We start from the raw sequence: 18,369 nt of genomic DNA, 5'->3' as shown, positions 1-18,369 counted from the left end.
CCCAACCCAGCTGCCTCTCTTGTCCTGAGGGTTAGGCTGGAGTGACAGTATCTGCCCACCCCGCAACCCAAGAAAGAGGCTGCTGGAAGGAAAATGCCGACCATTGGAGGTGCCTGACCGCAGAATGGGCTACTGTGAGGGGTAGTAAGAGCCCCATTTCTGGAGGTATGCAAATCTTGACTGGACAGCCAGCTCTGAGATTTTATCAGGGCACTTCTATACCTGTAGGAGACTGGACTGGATGAACTCTGAGCCAGCTTCCAATCCTACCTGAATAGAGAACTCATTGTACCCACCCCCAACACATGATAAACACACATCCTCACTGAAAAAAAAATCTCTGATCTATGTGAAATGTTTTATAAACTATAAAGCCACTAAAAACACTAGCTGTTCCACTTTCTTTTTTTTTTTTTTCTTTTGAGACAGAGTCTGGCTCTGTCCCCCAGGCTGGAGTGCAGTGGCACCATCTCGGCTCACTGCAAGCTCTGCCTCCCGGGTTCACGCCATTCTCCTGCCTCAGCCTCCCGAGTAGCTGGGACTACAGGTGCCCGCCACCACGCCCGGCTAATTTTTTTTGTATTTTTAGTAGAGACAGGGTTTCACTATGTTAGCCAGGATGGTCTTGAACTCCTGACCTCGTGATCCGCCCACCTCGGCCTCCCAAAGTGCTAGGATTACAGGCTTGAGCCACCGCGCCCGGCCAGCTCTTCCACTTTCAATGAATTGACAGTTAAACCTATAAAGAAAGTCATTTCATTCAGTTGCTTAAGTGTACATTTTGCAACTCTTCTTATCCTGAAGAGTATACTAGAAAGATATATTGCTCAAGTTAGATGCTCTGTGGTTGCTTTAATGCTCATATGAAAAAAAATTAATGACTGATATGAGCATATGGTTAACACTTTTTAAGACTTGAAATGTTGCTGCCATGTTCTGTACCTGTGTTATTCAATATGGTAGCCACTAGCCACATGTGACTATTGAGCCTCTGAATTGTGGCTAGTTTGACTGAAGAATTGAATTTTAAATTTTATTTGATTTAAAATAACTTAAGTTTAAATAACCATGTAGATAACACAAATACAGAACGCTTCTGTAATATAAAAACTAGTATTGGATAGCACTATTCTACAAAAGTGCTCATAAATATTAGTTATTATTTAGAACTATGCTGTCTGATATGTAGCCGTTGGTTATATGTAGCCATTGAACGCCTGAAATGTGGTTATTCTGAATTGAGAAATGCTGTCAGTTAAAATACATTAGATTTCAAAGGCATAGCATGAAAAAATGAAAATATGTAAAATGTCTTAATAATTTTTATATTGATAATCATAGTAGGTAGAATAATGGCCCACTGAAGATCTCCATGTACACATCTTGAAAACCTGTGAATATGTTTCATATATTACATGGCGAGGGGGAATCAAGGCTGTAGATGGAATTAAGGTGGCTAATCAGCTGACCTTATAACAGTGAGAATAAGCTGGATTATCTGGGTAGGCCCAATACAACTACAAGAGTCCTTAACAGTAGAAAAGAAGATGTGACTACAGAAAAAAGACATAGAGGCTGGGCACCATGGCTCACACCTGTAATCCTAGCACTTTGGGAAGCCAAGGTGGAAGGATCACTTTAGCCCAGATGTTTGAGACCCTGTCTCTCCAAAAGAAATTTTTTTAATTAGCTGGGCGCGGTGGCTCACGCCTGTAACCCCAGCATTTTGGGAGGCCGAGGCGGGTGGATCGCAAGGTCAGGAGATCGAGACCATCCTGGCTAACACGGTGAAACCCCATCTCTACTAAAAACACAAAAAATTAGCCTGGCGTGATGGCGGTGTATGTAGTCCCAGCTCCTCGGAAGGCTGAGGCAGCAGAATGGTGTGAACCCGGGAGGCAGAGCTTGCAGTAAGCCAAGATAGTGCCACTGCACTGCAGCCTGGGAGACACAGCGAGACTCCGTCTCAAAAAAAAAAAAAAAATTAGCTGAGTATGGTGGTGCCCACCTGTAGTCCCAGCTTCTCAGCAGACTGAAGTGAGAGTATCACTTGAGCCCAGAAAGTTGAGGCTGCAGTGAGCCATGATTGTGTCACTGCACTCCAGCCTGGGTGACAGAGATGGACCCTGCCTCAAAAAAAGAAAAAAGACACAGAGATGCAACATTACTGGCTTTGAAAATAGAAGAAGGGGGCCTCTAAGAAGCTGAAAAATACAAGGTAATGTATTCTCCCCTAGAACTTTAGAATAGAATGCAGTCCTGCAGACACTTTGGTTTTTGCCCAGTGAGACCTATATTGGACTTCTGACCTATATAAATATGAATGAACAAATGAATAGGCCATGCGTGGTGGCTCATGCCTGTAATCCCAGCACTTTGGGAGGCCCAGGCAGGTGGATCACTTGGATTACTTCAGACCAAAGAGTTTAAGACTAGCCTGGGCAACATGGTGAGATCTTGTCTCTACCAAAAAAAAAAAAAAAAAAGAAAACATTAGCCAGGCGTGGTGGCGCATGCCTATACTTGGGAGGCTTGAGATGGGAAGATCGCTTGAGCCTGGGAGATTGAGGCTGCAGTGAGCCATAATCATGCTATTGCACTCCAGCCTGGGCGACAGTGTGAGACCCTGTCTCCAAAATAACAAACTAAAACAAAAAAGTCCAAATGAATAAAGAAGTAAGTTTGTTTTAATTTACTGTTAGTAGTAATTTGTTACAGCAGCAAATAGACAATGAATACAATAATATTAAATAATATCTTGTATATAGTGACTTAAGTAAAATATAATGTTGAAGTTGGTTTCACCTGTTTCTTTTTACTTTAAAAAATATGGGTACTAACTCATATGTTCATCACAGCACTATTCACAATAGCAAAGACATGGAATTAACCTAGGTATCCATCAAAGGTGAAGTGGATAAAGAAAATGTGGTACATGTACACCATGGAATACTACACAGCCATAAAAAAAGAGTGAAATCGCACCTAGCTCCTTAGGTGGAGCCATGATTGATGGACAGTCAGCTTTTGCCAGTGAGACCCTCAGTAAGGCTCATGGCATGAATACTATAGACCAAGGGATGGCAGCACTGAAGTTGGGTAGCACAGAAGTTGCAAGCAATGTTCCAAAAGTTGTAGGTTCTGCTGTTGGTAGTGGGTCCATTACTAGTAATATCGTGCCTTCCAACAGTTTGCCTCCAGCCACCATTGCTCCTCCAAAACCAGCATCTTGGGCTGATATTGCTAGCAAGCCTGCAAAACAGCAACCTAAACTGAAGACCAAGAATGGCATTGCAGGGTCAAGTCTTCTGCCACCCCCGATAAAGCATAATATGGATATTGGAACTTAAGATAACAAGGGTCCCATTGCAAAAGCCCCCTTACAGGCTTTGGTTCAGAACATAGGTCAGCCAACCCAGGGGTCTCCTCAGCCTGTAGGTTAGCAGGCTAACAATAGCCCACCAGTGGCTCAGGCATCAGTAGGGCAACAGACACAGCCATTGCCTCCACCTCCACCACAGCCTGCCCAGCTTTCAGTCCAGCAACAGGCAGCTCAGCCAACCCACTGGGTAGCACCTCGGAACCATGGCAGTGGGTTCGGTCACAATGGGGTGGATGGTAATGGAGTAGGGCAGTCTCAGGCTGGTTCTGGATCCACTCCTTCAGAACCCCACCCAGTGTTGGAGAAGCTTCGGTCCATTAATAACTACAACCCCAAAGATTTTGACTGGAATTTGAAACATGGCTGCGTTTTCATCATTAAGAGCTACTCTGAGGACGATATTGAGTATTCCATTAAGTATCATATTTGGTGCAGCACAGAGCATGGTAACAAAAGACTGGATGCTGCTTATCGTTCCATGAATGGGAAAGGCCCCGTTTACTTACTTTTCAGTGTCAATGGCAGTGGACACTTCTGTGGCATTGCAGGAATGAAATCTGCTGTGGACTACAACACATGTGCAGGTATGTGGTCCCAGGACAATTGGAAGGGTCGTTTTGATGTCAGGTGGATTTTTGTGAAGGATGTTCCCAATAGCCAACTGCGACACATTCGCCTAGAGAACAACGAGAATAAACCAGTGACCAACTCTAGGGACACTCAGGAAGTGCCTCTGGAAAAGGCTAAGCAGGTGTTGAAAATTATAGCCAGCTACAAGCACACCACTTCCATTTTTGATGATTTCTCACACTATGGGAAATGCCAAGAGGAAGAAGAAAGTGTTAAAAAGGAACGTCAAGGTCGTGGGAAATAAACGGTAGTTCTACACAGACTGCAGCAACGGTTGCATCTGCATATCCTAAGAGGAAAAAATGACCTTCAAGAGAATTAGGACTTTTTTCTTAATTTCACTGACTTCAGAGACGATTGCAGACTTGCAGTTTAAGTATTGGAATTTCACAAAAGACATAGGACTTAACTGGAAAATAGCAAAAAAAAAAAGAAAAAGAAAAAACTAAACAAAAAATCCCTCTAGGTAGTTTAGGTGAAAAACGTCCCTTTTATTTTGGCTTTGGTTGTGATTTCAGAGCATAATGCTTTGTTTTTTTGTCTTTTTACTATGTTTTTTGGATTTTTAAGTCCGTAAGTGCATACAGTTTTCTCTAATTTTTAAACACTTTCCTCCTGCCATTTTGACATTTGCACTTGGAGAACACTTGAGTTGTGAAGGTTTTGGGCATCCACCCCAGAAAGTGGGAATTTGATTTTATTCTTCTGAACTGGAAGAACATTTTTATGAAGAATTTTTGTCTAGGGGAATATAACAGTGTTACCCAAGGTTGTGTCTTTAAGGGTGGTTCATTTTCTCTGACCTTTTGTTACTCAAAGTAAAGTACTAGGAGTCCTAAGAAATGTTCTGTTCTTGTACATTATACTGATTAAGTCAGGATTAGTTTGATTTCAAAGCTAAGAACAGTGGTAAAAACTCGTTTACAGAAATGCATTTTGGAAGAGAAAAATACTGTAAAACGTGTAGTGAATGTTTCTTCAGTTTCTTGTTCAGCCAATGAGGAAAGGGCATTGCCTTTCTTTTTACCATTAATCACTTCTCAATAAACGTGAGATCCTGTTGAGCATCAAAAAAAAAAAAAAAAGAGTGAAATCATCTCCTTTGTAGCAACATAGATGCAGCTGGAGGCCATTATCCAAAATGAATTAACACAGGAACAAAAAATCAAATACCGCATGTTCTCATATATAAGTAGGAGCCACTACTTTGGGTACATATGAACATAAAGGTAGCAACAATAGACAGTGGGGACTACTAGAGGGAGGAAAGAAGGAAGTGGGTGTATTAGCCCGTTCTCACGCTGCTGATAAAGACACACCCGAGAATAAGTAATTTATAAAGGAAAAAGGTTTAATTAACACACAGTTCAGCACAGCTGAGAAGGCCTCAGGAAACTTACAATCATGGCAGAAGGGGAAGCAAACACATTCTTTTCACATGGCAGTAGCAAGGGGAAGTGCCAAGCAAAAGAGTTTAAGCCCCTTGTAAAACCATCAGATCTCATGAGAACTCACTCACTGTCTTGAGGACTGCATGAGGGTAACCACCCCCATGATTAAATTACCTCCTACTGGGTACCTCCCATGACACGTGGGAATTATGGGAACTACAGTTCAAGATGAAATTTGAGTGGGACACAGCCCAACCATATCAGGAGAGCAAGGGCTGAAAAACTACCTATCGGGTACTATGCTCACTACCTGGTTGATGAGATCACTCTTACCTCAAACCTCAGCATCACGCAATATACTCATGTGAGAAACCTGCACATGAACCCCCAAATCTAAAATAAAAGTTGAAGTTATTTTTTAAAATAGCAGGGAAAAATTCCCCAGTGGTATGTTCCTAAGTTGTATAGCCAAAATTTATTATTAAAAAAATTACATGAAAAAAACCTGTATGCAAATATTTTTAGGGACTTTATCCATAATCACCGAAAACTGAAAATAACCCAAAAGTCCGTCAACTAGAGAATGGATGAACAAGCTGTTGTATATTCATACAAATGGACTACAGTTCAAAAATAAAAAGGAATGAACACACACAAAGTAAAATGTGGCTACTAGAAAATTACATATGTGGCTCACTCTGTCTCTCTCTTTTTTTGTTGTTTTTGTTTTTTCTTTAGAGACGGGGTCTTGCTGTGTCACCCAGGATGGAGTGCAGTGGCGCAATCGTAGCTCACTGAGCCTCCATCTCCTAAGCTCAGGCAATCCTCCCACCTCAGCCTCTCATCACTCTCTATTTCTATCGGACAATGCTGATTTAGAGGTTTTTGGCTCTATCTTTTTGTGTTGGAGCAAAAGCAAAATTACTTTTTGAGAAGATTCTTGGGCTGACTCCAAGTGCTCCTTTGGCTTACTTTCCAGGTGGAGTTGGGAAGTGACTTTCTATTTAGTCACTCGACCTCTTGAACTCCCTACCTTTCATAAGATATCAGTCTTACCTCTACTCTGCTGAGAGTTACAAGTATATGATTCAGCACTTAACAGGCCATATGGAAAGTTACAGTCTACATATTGTCAGTGAACATGACCTCAGACTCACAGTTGTTTGTTCAGTACTTATCAATGTGAACAAAATCACAGTTTAATGTTCATTTAAAGAAGTCATGGCCAGGTATGGTGGCTCATGCCTGTAATCCCAGCACTTTGGGAGGCCTAGGTGGGTGGATCAGTCGAGGTCAGGAGCTCAAGACCAGCCTGGCCAACATGGTGAAATACAAAAAATGCAAAAAAATAAGTAAATAAAAATAAAAATAAAAAAAATAAATAAATCCCAGCTACTCGGCAGGCTGAGGCAGAAGAATTGCTTGAACCTGGGAGGCAGAGGTTGCAGTGAGCTGAGATTCCGCCATTGCACTCCAGCCTGGGTACACCATGAAACTCCGTCTCAAAAACAAACAAAAAAAACAAAAACAAAGTTATGATAACTGCTGAAATTACAGAGGCAAAGATAAGCATTTCATGCCTTTGGCAGGCCTAGTTCAGAAATAATGGTAGATATTTGCATAAAGCCATGCTATAGAGATTTTGTGGTAGAAGCATTTCCTCCTGAGCACACATGTCTTTTAGCCTTTCTTACGGTTAGATTATAGCCACGTGATTGGGTTCTGTCTAGTGGGAGTTGGCAGAGGGAATGTACTTTCAGACCTGACCATAAAATTCCATGCATGATTGTCTACACATCCTGTTTTGCTTCTGTGATGACCTCAGAGGCCACATGCTGAAGATGGCAAAGTCACAAAATGGAAGGACTCCAGATCCCTGAGTTACCAAAGGAAAGAAAGTCAACAAGCAAAGCTGCATGACTGACTTTGTGAGTGAGAGGTAAGCCATTGTTGTTTTAAGTCACAGAGATTTTTTTTTTTTTTTTTTGAGAAGGAGTCTTGCTCTGTCGCCCAGGCTGGAGTGCAGTGGCGCAGTCTCGGCTCACTGCAAGCTCCGCCTCCCAGGTTCACGCCATTCTCCTGCCTCAGCCTCCCGAGTAGCTGGGACTACAGGCACCCGCCACCACGCCCAGCTAATTTTTTGTATTTTTAGTGGAGACAGGGTTTCACTGTGGTCTCGATCTCCTGACCTCGTGATCCGCCCACCTCAGCCTCCCAAAGTGCTGGGATTACAGGCATGAGCCACCGCGCCCCGGCCCATCAGTAGTATCTTGTTAATCAGTAAGAGTTTAATGAATTAAAATATCATAAACTTGAGACAAAAAAGAATTAAAACTGAGAAATATTGTGTGCTGTTGCAACATAAGAAAGGAGATGATAAAGCCTATTACCTCATTTAAAAATGATGTCACGCTTATATTTGAGGTTAGTCAGAGGGTACATTTTGTTGTTGCTTTTAAAACTAGGTAGGCTTGTGTCTAGCGGGTCATTGAGTGTTATCCTCTGGACATAGGTTTAATGGAAGATATTAATAACCATGAGTGCTTGAATAAGAGCACCACCTGCTGAATCCACTCCATCTCCCTTCTCGTCTGCTCCACGAAGCCACCTGGGGAGGTGAAGCCAGTAGTCACAGTCCAGAGCCCCACTGTACCCTCCCACCTCATTCTGCCCTCACCGGAGGCTGCAGAGACTGAGGCTTCTGTTGTTCCTCCCTTCCTCACCTTCCTCTTCTCTCTTCTCTTCTCTTCCTCATGCTCTTCTCTTCCCTGCCCACTGTCCCTCTCTGCCATCACTTCATTAGGAGAAGCCTAGTTGGAGGACAGTTACATAAAGCAGACAGACAGTTACCTGGCAATGTATTAGGACAAGAATGAGTCATGGAAATTATTTTCATGAGAAATAACATATTAAAAAGCAGTTACTTTGTTTTTAAATGTATTTTATCACATTTGAGGCTTCTAATAATTTGTTTTTATTTTGCATTTTTTTGTACCCTCAATATTAGATTCAAGTGATTGATCTGATTCTTCACTAATGACAAAAAGCCACCAAGATACATCTATTTAAGCTTTCTCGCTTTTGAACTGGTGGAAATGCTCAAAGGTAACCTTTTTTGGAGCATTATCTTGCAGAGATGAAGAAACAAATATATGTTTATTTTGCTTTCAATGATCTTATATATTATTTCTATTCTGCTAAAGGATTCATAAGCCTCATGAAGAGAATCAGCAAAGTAAGAATTCTCCGCATAATTCAGATATGTTTTCAACTTAAATGTTAACTTTAAAATGACTTTGGGCCAGCCACGGTGACTCACGCCTGTGATCCCAGCACTTTGGGAGGCCGAGGCAGGTGGATCACTTGAGGTCAGGAGTTCAAGACCAGCCTGGCCAACATGGTGAAACTCCATCTCCACTAAAATAAAAATAATCTGGACATGGTGGCATCTGCCTGTAGTCTCAGCTACTCAGGAGGCTGAGGCAGGAGAATTGCTTGAACCCCAGAGGAGAAGGTTGCAGTGAGCTGAGATTAATCGAAAGATATAATTGAATTTTTTTTATCTTTTAGTTGTCATTTTATAGCTCCCCACCGCAGCTGCCCCCCACCCTTCCCTTCGATGACAATGTTTGCAGGCTTCAGGGGGACCAGGGAACAAAGCTGGGGCCTGGCAGCCCCACTATGCTGCTAGCTGGGGAGAACAAGTCACAATTACAAATTATCACAACAATTAGCGCCTGTACTTGGGGGATCTGCAAATTGAGGAGGCCCCAGCTCCTCATTGTACAGGAGTCTATTTGGCAGTGACCTTGCTCTGGAGACAATGATATTCCTCCAGCCTGAGGGAATTGATGTTGATGAACCCGGTGGCATCAGTTTGTTCATAATCACCCTGCACGTTCATGCTTACCAGCTCCTCGTTGTAGAGACACAGTGGGGACTCCCGGCCGAGGATGTACACCTGACCCTTGAGGACGGACACCTGCACTTTCCCTTCCACTCGCTCCTGGGACTTGGCAATGCAGTGGCGGACAAATTCACACTCAGGGCTGTGCCAGAAACCAGTATACACCAGCTCAGCAAATTTCAAGCCCAGGTCTTGTTTGATTTTGCGCACTTCCTGGCCCATGGTGAAGTCCTCGATGTCTAAATGAGCATGGTAAACGATAGTGCCTGCTGGGGTCTCGTAGATACGTCGGGACTTCATTCCAATGGAGCGGTTCTCCACGATGTCAATACGGCCCACGCCGGGCTTGCCCGCGGCTTCGTTCAGGTACATGAAGAGCTCCAAGGAGGTCTGGTGGGTGGTGCCATCCTTGACGTTGGTCACCTTCACAGGGACCCCTTTTTTGAACTCGATCTCGAGAATGTCAGGGGTGTTGGGGGCTTTGGCTGGGTCCTGGGTCTTCGTGTAGAGACCTGGAGGCGCTTGGTTCTTGGGGTTCTCCAGGATTCCAGCCTCGTAGCTGATGTGCATGAGGTTCTCATCCATGCTCCACGGGTTCTTGGGAGTGACCGGGATGGTAATCCCGTGTTGCTTTGCGTATTCTATCAGGTCATTGCGGCCCTTGACCCGGTTGTAGAATTCGGGCATCCTCCAAGGAGCAATGACCTTTATCTGGGGGTCCAGCGAGTAGCAGGTGAGCTCAAACCGGACCTGATCGTTCCCCTTTCCCGTGGCGCCGTGGGACACATACTTGGCCCCCTCCCGCTGGGCGATTTCCACTTGTTTGCGGGCGATGCAAGGCCTGGCGAGAGAGGTGCCCAGGAGGTAGCGGTCCTCATACAGTGCGCTGGACTGGATGGCCGGCCAGATGAACTCCTCCACAAACTCCCTGCTGACATCCTTGGGGCTTTTTGGCCCCAAGCTTCAGTGCCTTCTTCCTGGCTTCCTCGAAGTCTTCCTTCTGGCTAATGTTGGCCAGATGGGCAATGACGTCATAGCCTTGTTCCTTCAGCCACACGAGGATGCACGAGGTGTCCAGGCCGCCACTGTAGGCCAGAACCACGGAGCCTTTGCTGGACATAGCGTCGGGCTCAGGCAGCGGTGGCAGGCGGCAGAGCAGGCGAATTTTTTCTGAAATGAGAGCCAGAGCAGTTGAGCTACACAACTCAGTACAGAATTTCCTTTAGTCATGAGGTATGACTTCTGGAAAAGGAATCACTTCATTTATTCGTTCATGCATGTATTCATTCATTCAGTAAAAAATTATTGTGTGATATATATATTAAGTAATTTTTTTTTTTTTTGGAGACAGAGTTTTGCTCTTATTGCCCAGTCTAGAGTGCAGTGGCGCAATCTCAGCTCACTGCAACCTCCACCTTCCAGTTTCAAGCAATTCTCCTGCCTCAGCCTCCCAAGTTGCTGGAATTACAGGCGCCCGCCACCATGCCCAGCTAATTTTTTTGTATTTTTAGTGGAGACAGGGTTTCACCATGTTGGTCAGGCTGGTCTCGAACTGCTGACCTCGTGATCCACCTGGCTTGGCCTCCCAAAGTGCTGGGATTACAGGCGTGAGCCACCACGCCCCGCCCTATTTATTAAATAATTTAACCTAAGAACCTAAGACACCTAAAGAATAAGTAGGAGTTACCAAAGCAAAAAAAAAAAAAGTTATATGATAAAAACACAAATCATATTACTCTCTTCCTTAAAACTTCCTATGGCTTCCCATTGTACTTAGAATAAAACTCACACTCCACACTTCCACAGCAAAAAGTCCCTGCATGATTGGGTTCCTCCTGTCTGTGCCTCTTGCTTCAACTCCTATTAGATAGAGTTTGGGGTTCAAGGAATCAAACCTGTGAAAGGAAGTGGCAGATAGCAGGACTGGGCAGAGTGGGAAGTCAAACTGCAATGCAGGCCCTGCAAAGACTCAGTCAACCCAACAGGAAGCTCTAGGTGAGAAATGCCCATCAGGTTGCCCCACATGAGGCTGAAAATACTCTGCCTTTGTACTCTCTTGTTTATTCACTAGATTCACTGGATCACCCAGGAAGGGGTGATCTTGGGTAAGGTCATATGCCAAATGATCCTGAAATGCAGGCTCTATTAGATTTTTTGAAGAATATAAAAATCTTAGCTCTGAGAGAGCAGGCTTCCTACTGATCATTGTTTTTGGAAAACAAACAAACTTCCTTTACTTAGGACCTTGAAAGCAAAAGTCCTGCCTTCACTTTAGCTTGCTCAGGAGCTGGGTATTTGTCTCTGCAGGTGCTGGCATAGGTCTCTGCAGCTGAGGCAGGCCCTGACATAGCTGCCAGTGGAGGCTGTTTACTGACTGTACTCCCTGTAGGTGGGCAGAAAGTCCTACCTTGGAGAGCGGATGTGGAGGGCCATCTCCACGTCTTTCCCACAAGTCTAAAATCTGAATCTCTCCTGGGTCTTATCTCTCACTGCACACACATCATACCATGGAACTATTTCCAAAGGCCCTATCCTCATGCATAGTAAAATCCCTCTAGATTAATCAGTTCTCCTTATCCTAGTACCTTCTAATTAAATTTCTGTGTCTTATAAATTGCCGGAGTAGCAGGCAGGTGTTGGAGGAAATATGTTCCCACTTTAGGAAATCTGAGATACTAAGAGAGAAGACTGTACTATATATATAGTATCAGAAATAACATCACCAAGCAGTAGAAGGGCAGCATTCATGATTCTGTCTTTGTATTCTCGTGGAAAGGGTTGCTCTGTGATTCTATCTCCAGGTACTGAATATATGTGGCTTTGAGGGTTCTTTATTATTATTATTTTTATTATTTTTGAGACAGACTCTCGCTCTGTCACCCAGGCTGGAGTGCAGTGACACAGTCATAACTCACTGCAGTTTTGAACCGCTGGATTCAAGAGATCCTCCTGCCTTAGCCTCCCAGGTAGCTAGGACTACAGCATGTGCCACTATGTCTGGCTCATTTAATCTTTCTTTTTTTGTAGAGATGTGATCTCCCTATGTTGCTCAGGCTGCCCAGGCTGGTCTCAAACTCCTGGGCTCAAGTAATTCTCCTGCTTTGGCCTCTCAAAGTCCTGGTGTAACAGGCATGAGCCGCCATGGCTGGCTGATGATTCATTCTTTGGCATTATGCAGTAAGTACTCTTACTTCCCGTATGGTTTGTGAAGAATAGTATAGGCCTTCCAAATCAGTATTCCTGAGTTGTGTTACCATGACGCCCTCCTCAGTATTAACATTTAGCATTACATTTGATGAATTTGATATATTCTGCAAAATGCATCAGCAATTAGATACTATCTGGCTAAGTTAATGTGACTATTTTTCACAGTGAAAGTCACGCTTTGGTTTCTTTTAACCAAATGCTCTTGTCCCTTTCACGTGCCATCTCCTCATCCAGCTTTGTTAGAGACAGTTCATCAACATTGTGCTACCACCTTTTCAGATATCTTGTTAAATTATAATTTAAATAATGATCTGAACATAAAATGAGATCATCTGAGTGCATTAAGTAGCACGAGTGTGGAAGCATTTCTAGTAGGAGCAAATCTCTCCAGACCGGCATCTTAGGCAAAAATTTTTCTTGACTGAAATCTTCCTCAGGCCAATGAATACCAAATTTAGATTTTGCTGGGCTCTTGCTGTTCTTAACTTAGAACATGATTAAGTCAATTACTTCTGAATTTATCCATAAATTCTTTACATTGTCTTTAATATTTAATACAAAAACAAGGGAGTTAAACTACATTAATTACTAAATGTTCTTGATTTAATACTGGATTTGGTAATATAAAATATGCAAATAACCCTGAGCTAAATTTTGACGCTGAAGAGCTGATCCTTCTTTAAATGTCTTTAACAACACAGCTTGTAGATTTGCAAAGGTACTCAAGAAACTAACCTACATCTTTTCTAAAAAAATAGAGGCAGGGTCTCAGTGTGTCACCCAGGGTGGCATGCAGTGGTGTGACAATAGCTCACTCAGCCTCAAACTCCTGGGGTCAAGCAATCCTCCCGCCTCAGTGTCCGGAAGTGTTGGGATTACAGGTGTGAGGCACCTGGCCTAACCTACACCTTTTTGTGTATGTATGCATACAACTATGCAGTGCTCTGTTGCAAGCGAAATGATCCTGAATTGCATGCCCTCTCAGATTCTTTTGAAGGATATCAAAATCTTAGCTCTGAGAGAGCGGGCTTCCTACTGATAATTGTTTTTTGAAAACAAACCAACAAACAAACTTCTTTTACTTAGGATCTTGAAAGCAAAAGTCCTTCCTTCACTTTAGCTTGCTCGGGGGCTGGGTATTTGTCCTATTTGTGTCAGGCACTAGAGGGGAGTGTGACATCATACAAGTGCTGGGTTCTGCCCTAAGAATCAGAAGACCAACTGTGTGCCCACTGGTATGCCCAAATACAGTGAAAAAGTACAGCAAAGGAGGGCTTAGACAAATATTTTCCCAAGAATGAAGTTGGACAACCATGGCTTCTCAAAATCGACTGAGACCTACAGTTTTACCCAAAAATTTCCAATGTGGGATTTTGATCCTTTTTGAGTGACAGCAACCTTCAAATGACTGGATTTTCATAGCTTTATTTTATTATTTATTTATTTTTTCATTATTATTATTTTTTTGAGATGGACTCTCTCTCTGTTGCCCAGGCTGCAGTGCAGTGGCGCAATCTCAGCTCACTGTGACCTTTGCCTCCTGGGCTCAAGCAATTTTCCTACCTCAGCCTCCCGAGTAGCTGGGATTACAAGTGCCTGCCACAAAACCTGGCTGATTTTTGTATTTTTAGTAGAGATGGGGTTTTACCATGTCGGCCAGGCTGGTCTTGAACTCCTGACCTCAGGTGATCCTCCTGCCTTGGCTTTCCAAAGTGCTGGAATTACAGGTATGAGCCACCGGGCCCGGCTGATTTATTTTATTTTATTTTTTATTTTTATTTTTAAATTTTATTTATTTATTTTTTTGAGATGGAGTCTCGCTCTGTCGCCCAGGCTAGAGTGCAGTGGCGCGATCTCAGCTCACTGCAAGCTCCGCCTCCCAGGTTCAGGAAAAGGTACTCAAGAAACTAACCTACATCTTTTCTCATCCTGCCTCAGCCTTCCGAGTAGCTGGGACTACAGGCGCCTGCCACCACCCCTGGCTAATTTTTTGTATTTTTTAGTAGAGACGGGGTTTCACTGTGTTAGCCAGGATGGTCTCGATCACCTGACCTCATGATCCACCCACCTCGGCCTCCCAAAGTGCTGGGATTACAGACGCGCGCTACCGCGCCCAGCTGATTTATTTTATTTAAAAATAATATACGGGCCAGGTGTGGTGACTCATGCTTGTAATCCCAGCACTTTGGGAGGCTGAAGCAGGAGGATCACTTGAGTCCAGGGGTTCAAGATCAGCCTGGCCAACACAGTGAGACCTCGTCTCTACTAAAAATAAAATATTAGCCAGCTGTGTCCTGCATGCCTGTGCTCCAGCTACTCAGGAAGGGGAGGTGGGAGGATTGCTTAAGCCCGGGAAGCCCGCCTGGGCTAGAGTAAGACTCTGTCTCAAAAACAAAACAAAACCAAAAAAGATATACGCTTTCTTTTTTAAAAAAGAAAGCCAAACGATATAGAAAAAGTCAAACAAAATAGGAAACTACAAAGAAGAAAATAAATACCAACGGAAATCATGCTATATACTTCTATCATGTGGGGGGGCACTTATTCAGATATCTCTCTTTCATTCTCTGTCCACTTACAGAAATATGCACACAGTTTTTAAAGCATGGAGTAATACTCTACCTGCTGTTTCTGGAGTAGTATTGTTGTTGACAGAGTGACATCTTTCAGTGGCAGATGACTTGATTCTTGGTGGTAAAACAAGCGGTTGGTTATAAGTATGGGGTCTCATCGTGCCTAGGTTAACATTTCTTTTCCACTCACTATGTGCCACTGAGTAAGGGATTTAACCCATCTCTCTGTGCCTCAGTTTCCTTATATACAAAAGTGGGGACGATAATATTACCTACCTCAGAGAGTTGGTGTGAAGGTTATATCAGATCATATATTTAAGTACTTACTTAAGACAGTACCTGGAACATAGTAAGTACTTACTACATTTTAACTGTTGTTCTTAACAAAATAAGTTTTAACTTCATAGTAACAATAAGGGGTTTTTAAATATAAAAGTGGAATCTTTTTAAAAATACTTTTCACCATATTTCAAAGCCATTCTTTTAACATAATTTATTACTCTTTTTGCACACAACTATATACATTATCCACTGAAATTAGTATTTGCAGGTAACTACCCTTTTGCGGAGGCCTACTTAAAAACTATCCTGTTGAACACAAGGTACCTTTAAGTGAGACAGTTTTACATGGGCTTCCTTTATAAGACATTAGTCCAACTAAAAATCCTTGTTAATTATTAAACCCTTACGTATTACAGGAATACCTGACACTGCAGATTGAAAACAGTGTTTGTCTCTCAAGTTAAACCAACAAGCTGATAGAAAAATGTAGTTATCAAGAGATTTTTAAAACTTCAATCCTTTTTCTCTTATAGTTAGTGAAGAGAGTAGAATATCTCCTGTTTTGGCTGACATCTCTGCAACCTGAACAATTGGCTTAAACCTCACTTGGGATTCCCGGTTTCTTGTTTTAGCATGGCGAAATTTGGCGTTCACAGAATCCTTCTTCTGGCTATTTCTCTGACAAAGTGTCTGGAGAGTACAAAACTGCTGGCAGACCTTAAAAAATGTGGTGACTTGGAATGTGAAAGTAAGTTTGCTTCCCCCGCTTCTTCTCCTCCTAAATTGAGGCTCTGAAATGACATAGAATCTTATTGTGGTCATGCATGATAAAAATGAGTATTGATATCATTGAGAAATATTTGGATTATGAAGTATAGCTTGGTATAAAAAAGAAATGTTGGAAGCAAAGCATTTTGTGGTAGTATTTAATGCAAATATACAAATAGCAAAAATCAGTCTGCTATAGAAATATATCAGAAGTTAAAAAACTACTCAGCTCTTTTACTATTTTTAAAGATAAATCTAGGAGTCTCTGAGCCTATTCTGGCTCAGAAGGCTGCCCATTTAAAAAAAAAGATAAATCTAATTGATTCATATAAAAAAAGACATGAGGCTAATTTGATAGGCCTTTATTGATGAAGGACTTCTACTTTTTAGCTTCTGTTTCACACTCAGAGCTTTGTGATTCTCATGACGTTCCTAAAAAGTGTTTTTATTTCAAACCATCATGATTTATTCTTCTAAACTTTACCAAATGTTAATCATTTCTGTGTTATTTATTATGTAAAAATACTGAAATCAGGGCTAGAATATAAATTTTTTATTTATATCATTGAATATAAAGCTTTCTTTACTATAAATGGAAATTAATTTCCATTCCATTGCTAAAGAACTTATTTTCTTAGTTTTATGGTGCAAAATAAATTACATCCCAATATATTAGAGTTGCTTTAAATAACTTCTGCCTCCCAGGTTCAAGTGATTCTCCTGTCTCAGCCTCCCTAGTTGCTGGATTTATAGGCGCACGCCACCACACCCGGCTAATTTTTTGTATTTTAGTAGAGATGGGATTTCACTGTGTTGCCCAGCCTGAGCTCAGGGAATCCACCCACCTCAGCCTCCCAAAGTGCTAAGATTACAGGCATAAGCCACCACGCCCAGCTGTGAGAATTACTTCTAATTTGCAACATGAAAATTAAAAATGAAAAATGTTATTAGTATAAACATAAATAACTTTTAAGTAATAATTTTGAGTAAACATTCTTCCTTAACTTTTTGGACATATAATGTAATATATGGAGAAGTTTACTAGATGATGTTTTATTATCATAATAATCTTTTGCTGGGTGTGGTGGCGTGCACCTGTAATCCCAGCACTTTGAGAGACTGAGGTGGGAGGGTCACTTGAGTCCAGAAGTTTGAGACCAGCCTGGACAACACAGTGAGACTTCATATCTACAAAAAATCAAAAAAGTTAGCTGGGCATGGTGGCACAAGCTATAGTCCCAGCTACTAGGGAGGCTGAGGTGGGAGGATGGCTTAGACCTGGGAGGTGGAGGCTGCAGTCAGCTATCATTATGCCAGTGCACTCTAGCCTGGGCAACAGAACAAGACCCTGCCTCAAAAAAATATATATAAAGAAAAAAAAAATCAGGCCGGGCGCGGTGGCTCACGCTTGTAATCCCAGCACTTTGGGAGGCCGAGGTGGGCGGATCACGAGGTCAGGAGATCGAGACCACGGTGAAACCCCGTCTCTACTAAAACTACAAAAAATTAGCCGGGCATGGTGGCGGGCTCCTGTAGTCCCAGCTACTCGGAGAGGCTGAGGCAGGAGAATGGCGTGAACCCGGGAGGCGGAGCTTGCAGTGAGCCAAGATTGTGCCACTGCACTCCAGCCTGGGTGACAGAGCGAGACTCCGTCTCAAAAAAAAAAAAAAAAAAAAAAAGAAAAAAAAAATCTTTCTTTCCCTCTTTATGTTACAATCTCATTTTCGTTTCCTTAGGGCCAGACATAGAACATGAAAAGGGAACATTCAAATTTATAGAAATTTATAATGTTATTTTAACTTTAATTGCATGACAATAAAAATATCTCATTTTACGTATGTTAGTATAATTATAATAGATAATATGGTGTGTATATTACTTCATGTGTTGAACTGCTGAATCTGGCTTATGTGGCTGTGATTCGTTCATGGTTATTGCGGGCCTACTACATGTTGGGTGGGGCAGGGGGCAGGGGCTATGCACCTAAGGGGAATAAAATGAGATGTAAGATAAGTTTCTTCCCCTTCAGAAAATTTAATTTTAGTGAAAGATGACAAGACAGGTTAAATGAAACAGTAAATAGTGATGCAGCCTTGTAAGGATAATAGGTAAGATTAAAGTTCAGAGAAAGGGCAATTGCAGTAGGCTGGAATAATCAGGCTGCCTCATAGGGGAAGCAGGACATGACTTAAGCATGAAGGGGGCAAAATCGTGTCTAGGTTGGGGAAA

The 18,369-nt window shown here is 42.4% G+C and overlaps 2 protein-coding genes and 1 pseudogene across 4 annotated transcripts in view; 2 read left to right on the top strand and 1 right to left on the bottom strand.

The window, feature by feature from the left end:
• The first annotated feature begins 124 nt into the window (after positions 1–124).
• LOC129490615 (YTH domain-containing family protein 2-like) lies at positions 125–5,091 on the top strand (annotated as a pseudogene).
• A 1,981-nt stretch (positions 5,092–7,072) lies between these two features.
• The window catches only part of MIA2 (MIA SH3 domain ER export factor 2), a 125,861-nt gene continuing 114,564 nt past the window's right edge, over positions 7,073–18,369 (top strand). The window contains exons 1-2 of one of the 3 annotated variants that reach the window (XM_063609280.1): positions 7,073–7,342; positions 16,005–16,120. In XM_063609280.1, the coding sequence (XP_063465350.1) occupies positions 7,320–7,342; positions 16,005–16,120 (139 nt within the window). In that variant the 5' untranslated portion in view covers positions 7,073–7,319. Of the gene's footprint in view, positions 7,343–12,341; positions 12,488–15,905; positions 16,121–18,369 lie in introns of those variants that run through there. The other 2 variants (XM_055291458.2, XM_063609281.1) reach the window with 2 other exon arrangements.
• On the bottom strand, positions 8,957–10,464 carry LOC129490518 (argininosuccinate synthase-like). Its single transcript, XM_055294420.2, is given in 2 exon segments — positions 8,957–10,253; positions 10,255–10,464. Coding segments are annotated over 2 exon segments (1,233 nt in total). The 5' UTR covers positions 10,431–10,464; the 3' UTR covers positions 8,957–9,196.

Source organism: Symphalangus syndactylus, chromosome 9, assembly GCF_028878055.3.
Source record: "Symphalangus syndactylus isolate Jambi chromosome 9, NHGRI_mSymSyn1-v2.1_pri, whole genome shotgun sequence".
In the NCBI taxonomy this organism is placed as follows: domain Eukaryota; kingdom Metazoa; phylum Chordata; class Mammalia; order Primates; family Hylobatidae; genus Symphalangus; species Symphalangus syndactylus.
This window is presented reverse-complemented; position numbering and strand designations above follow the sequence as displayed.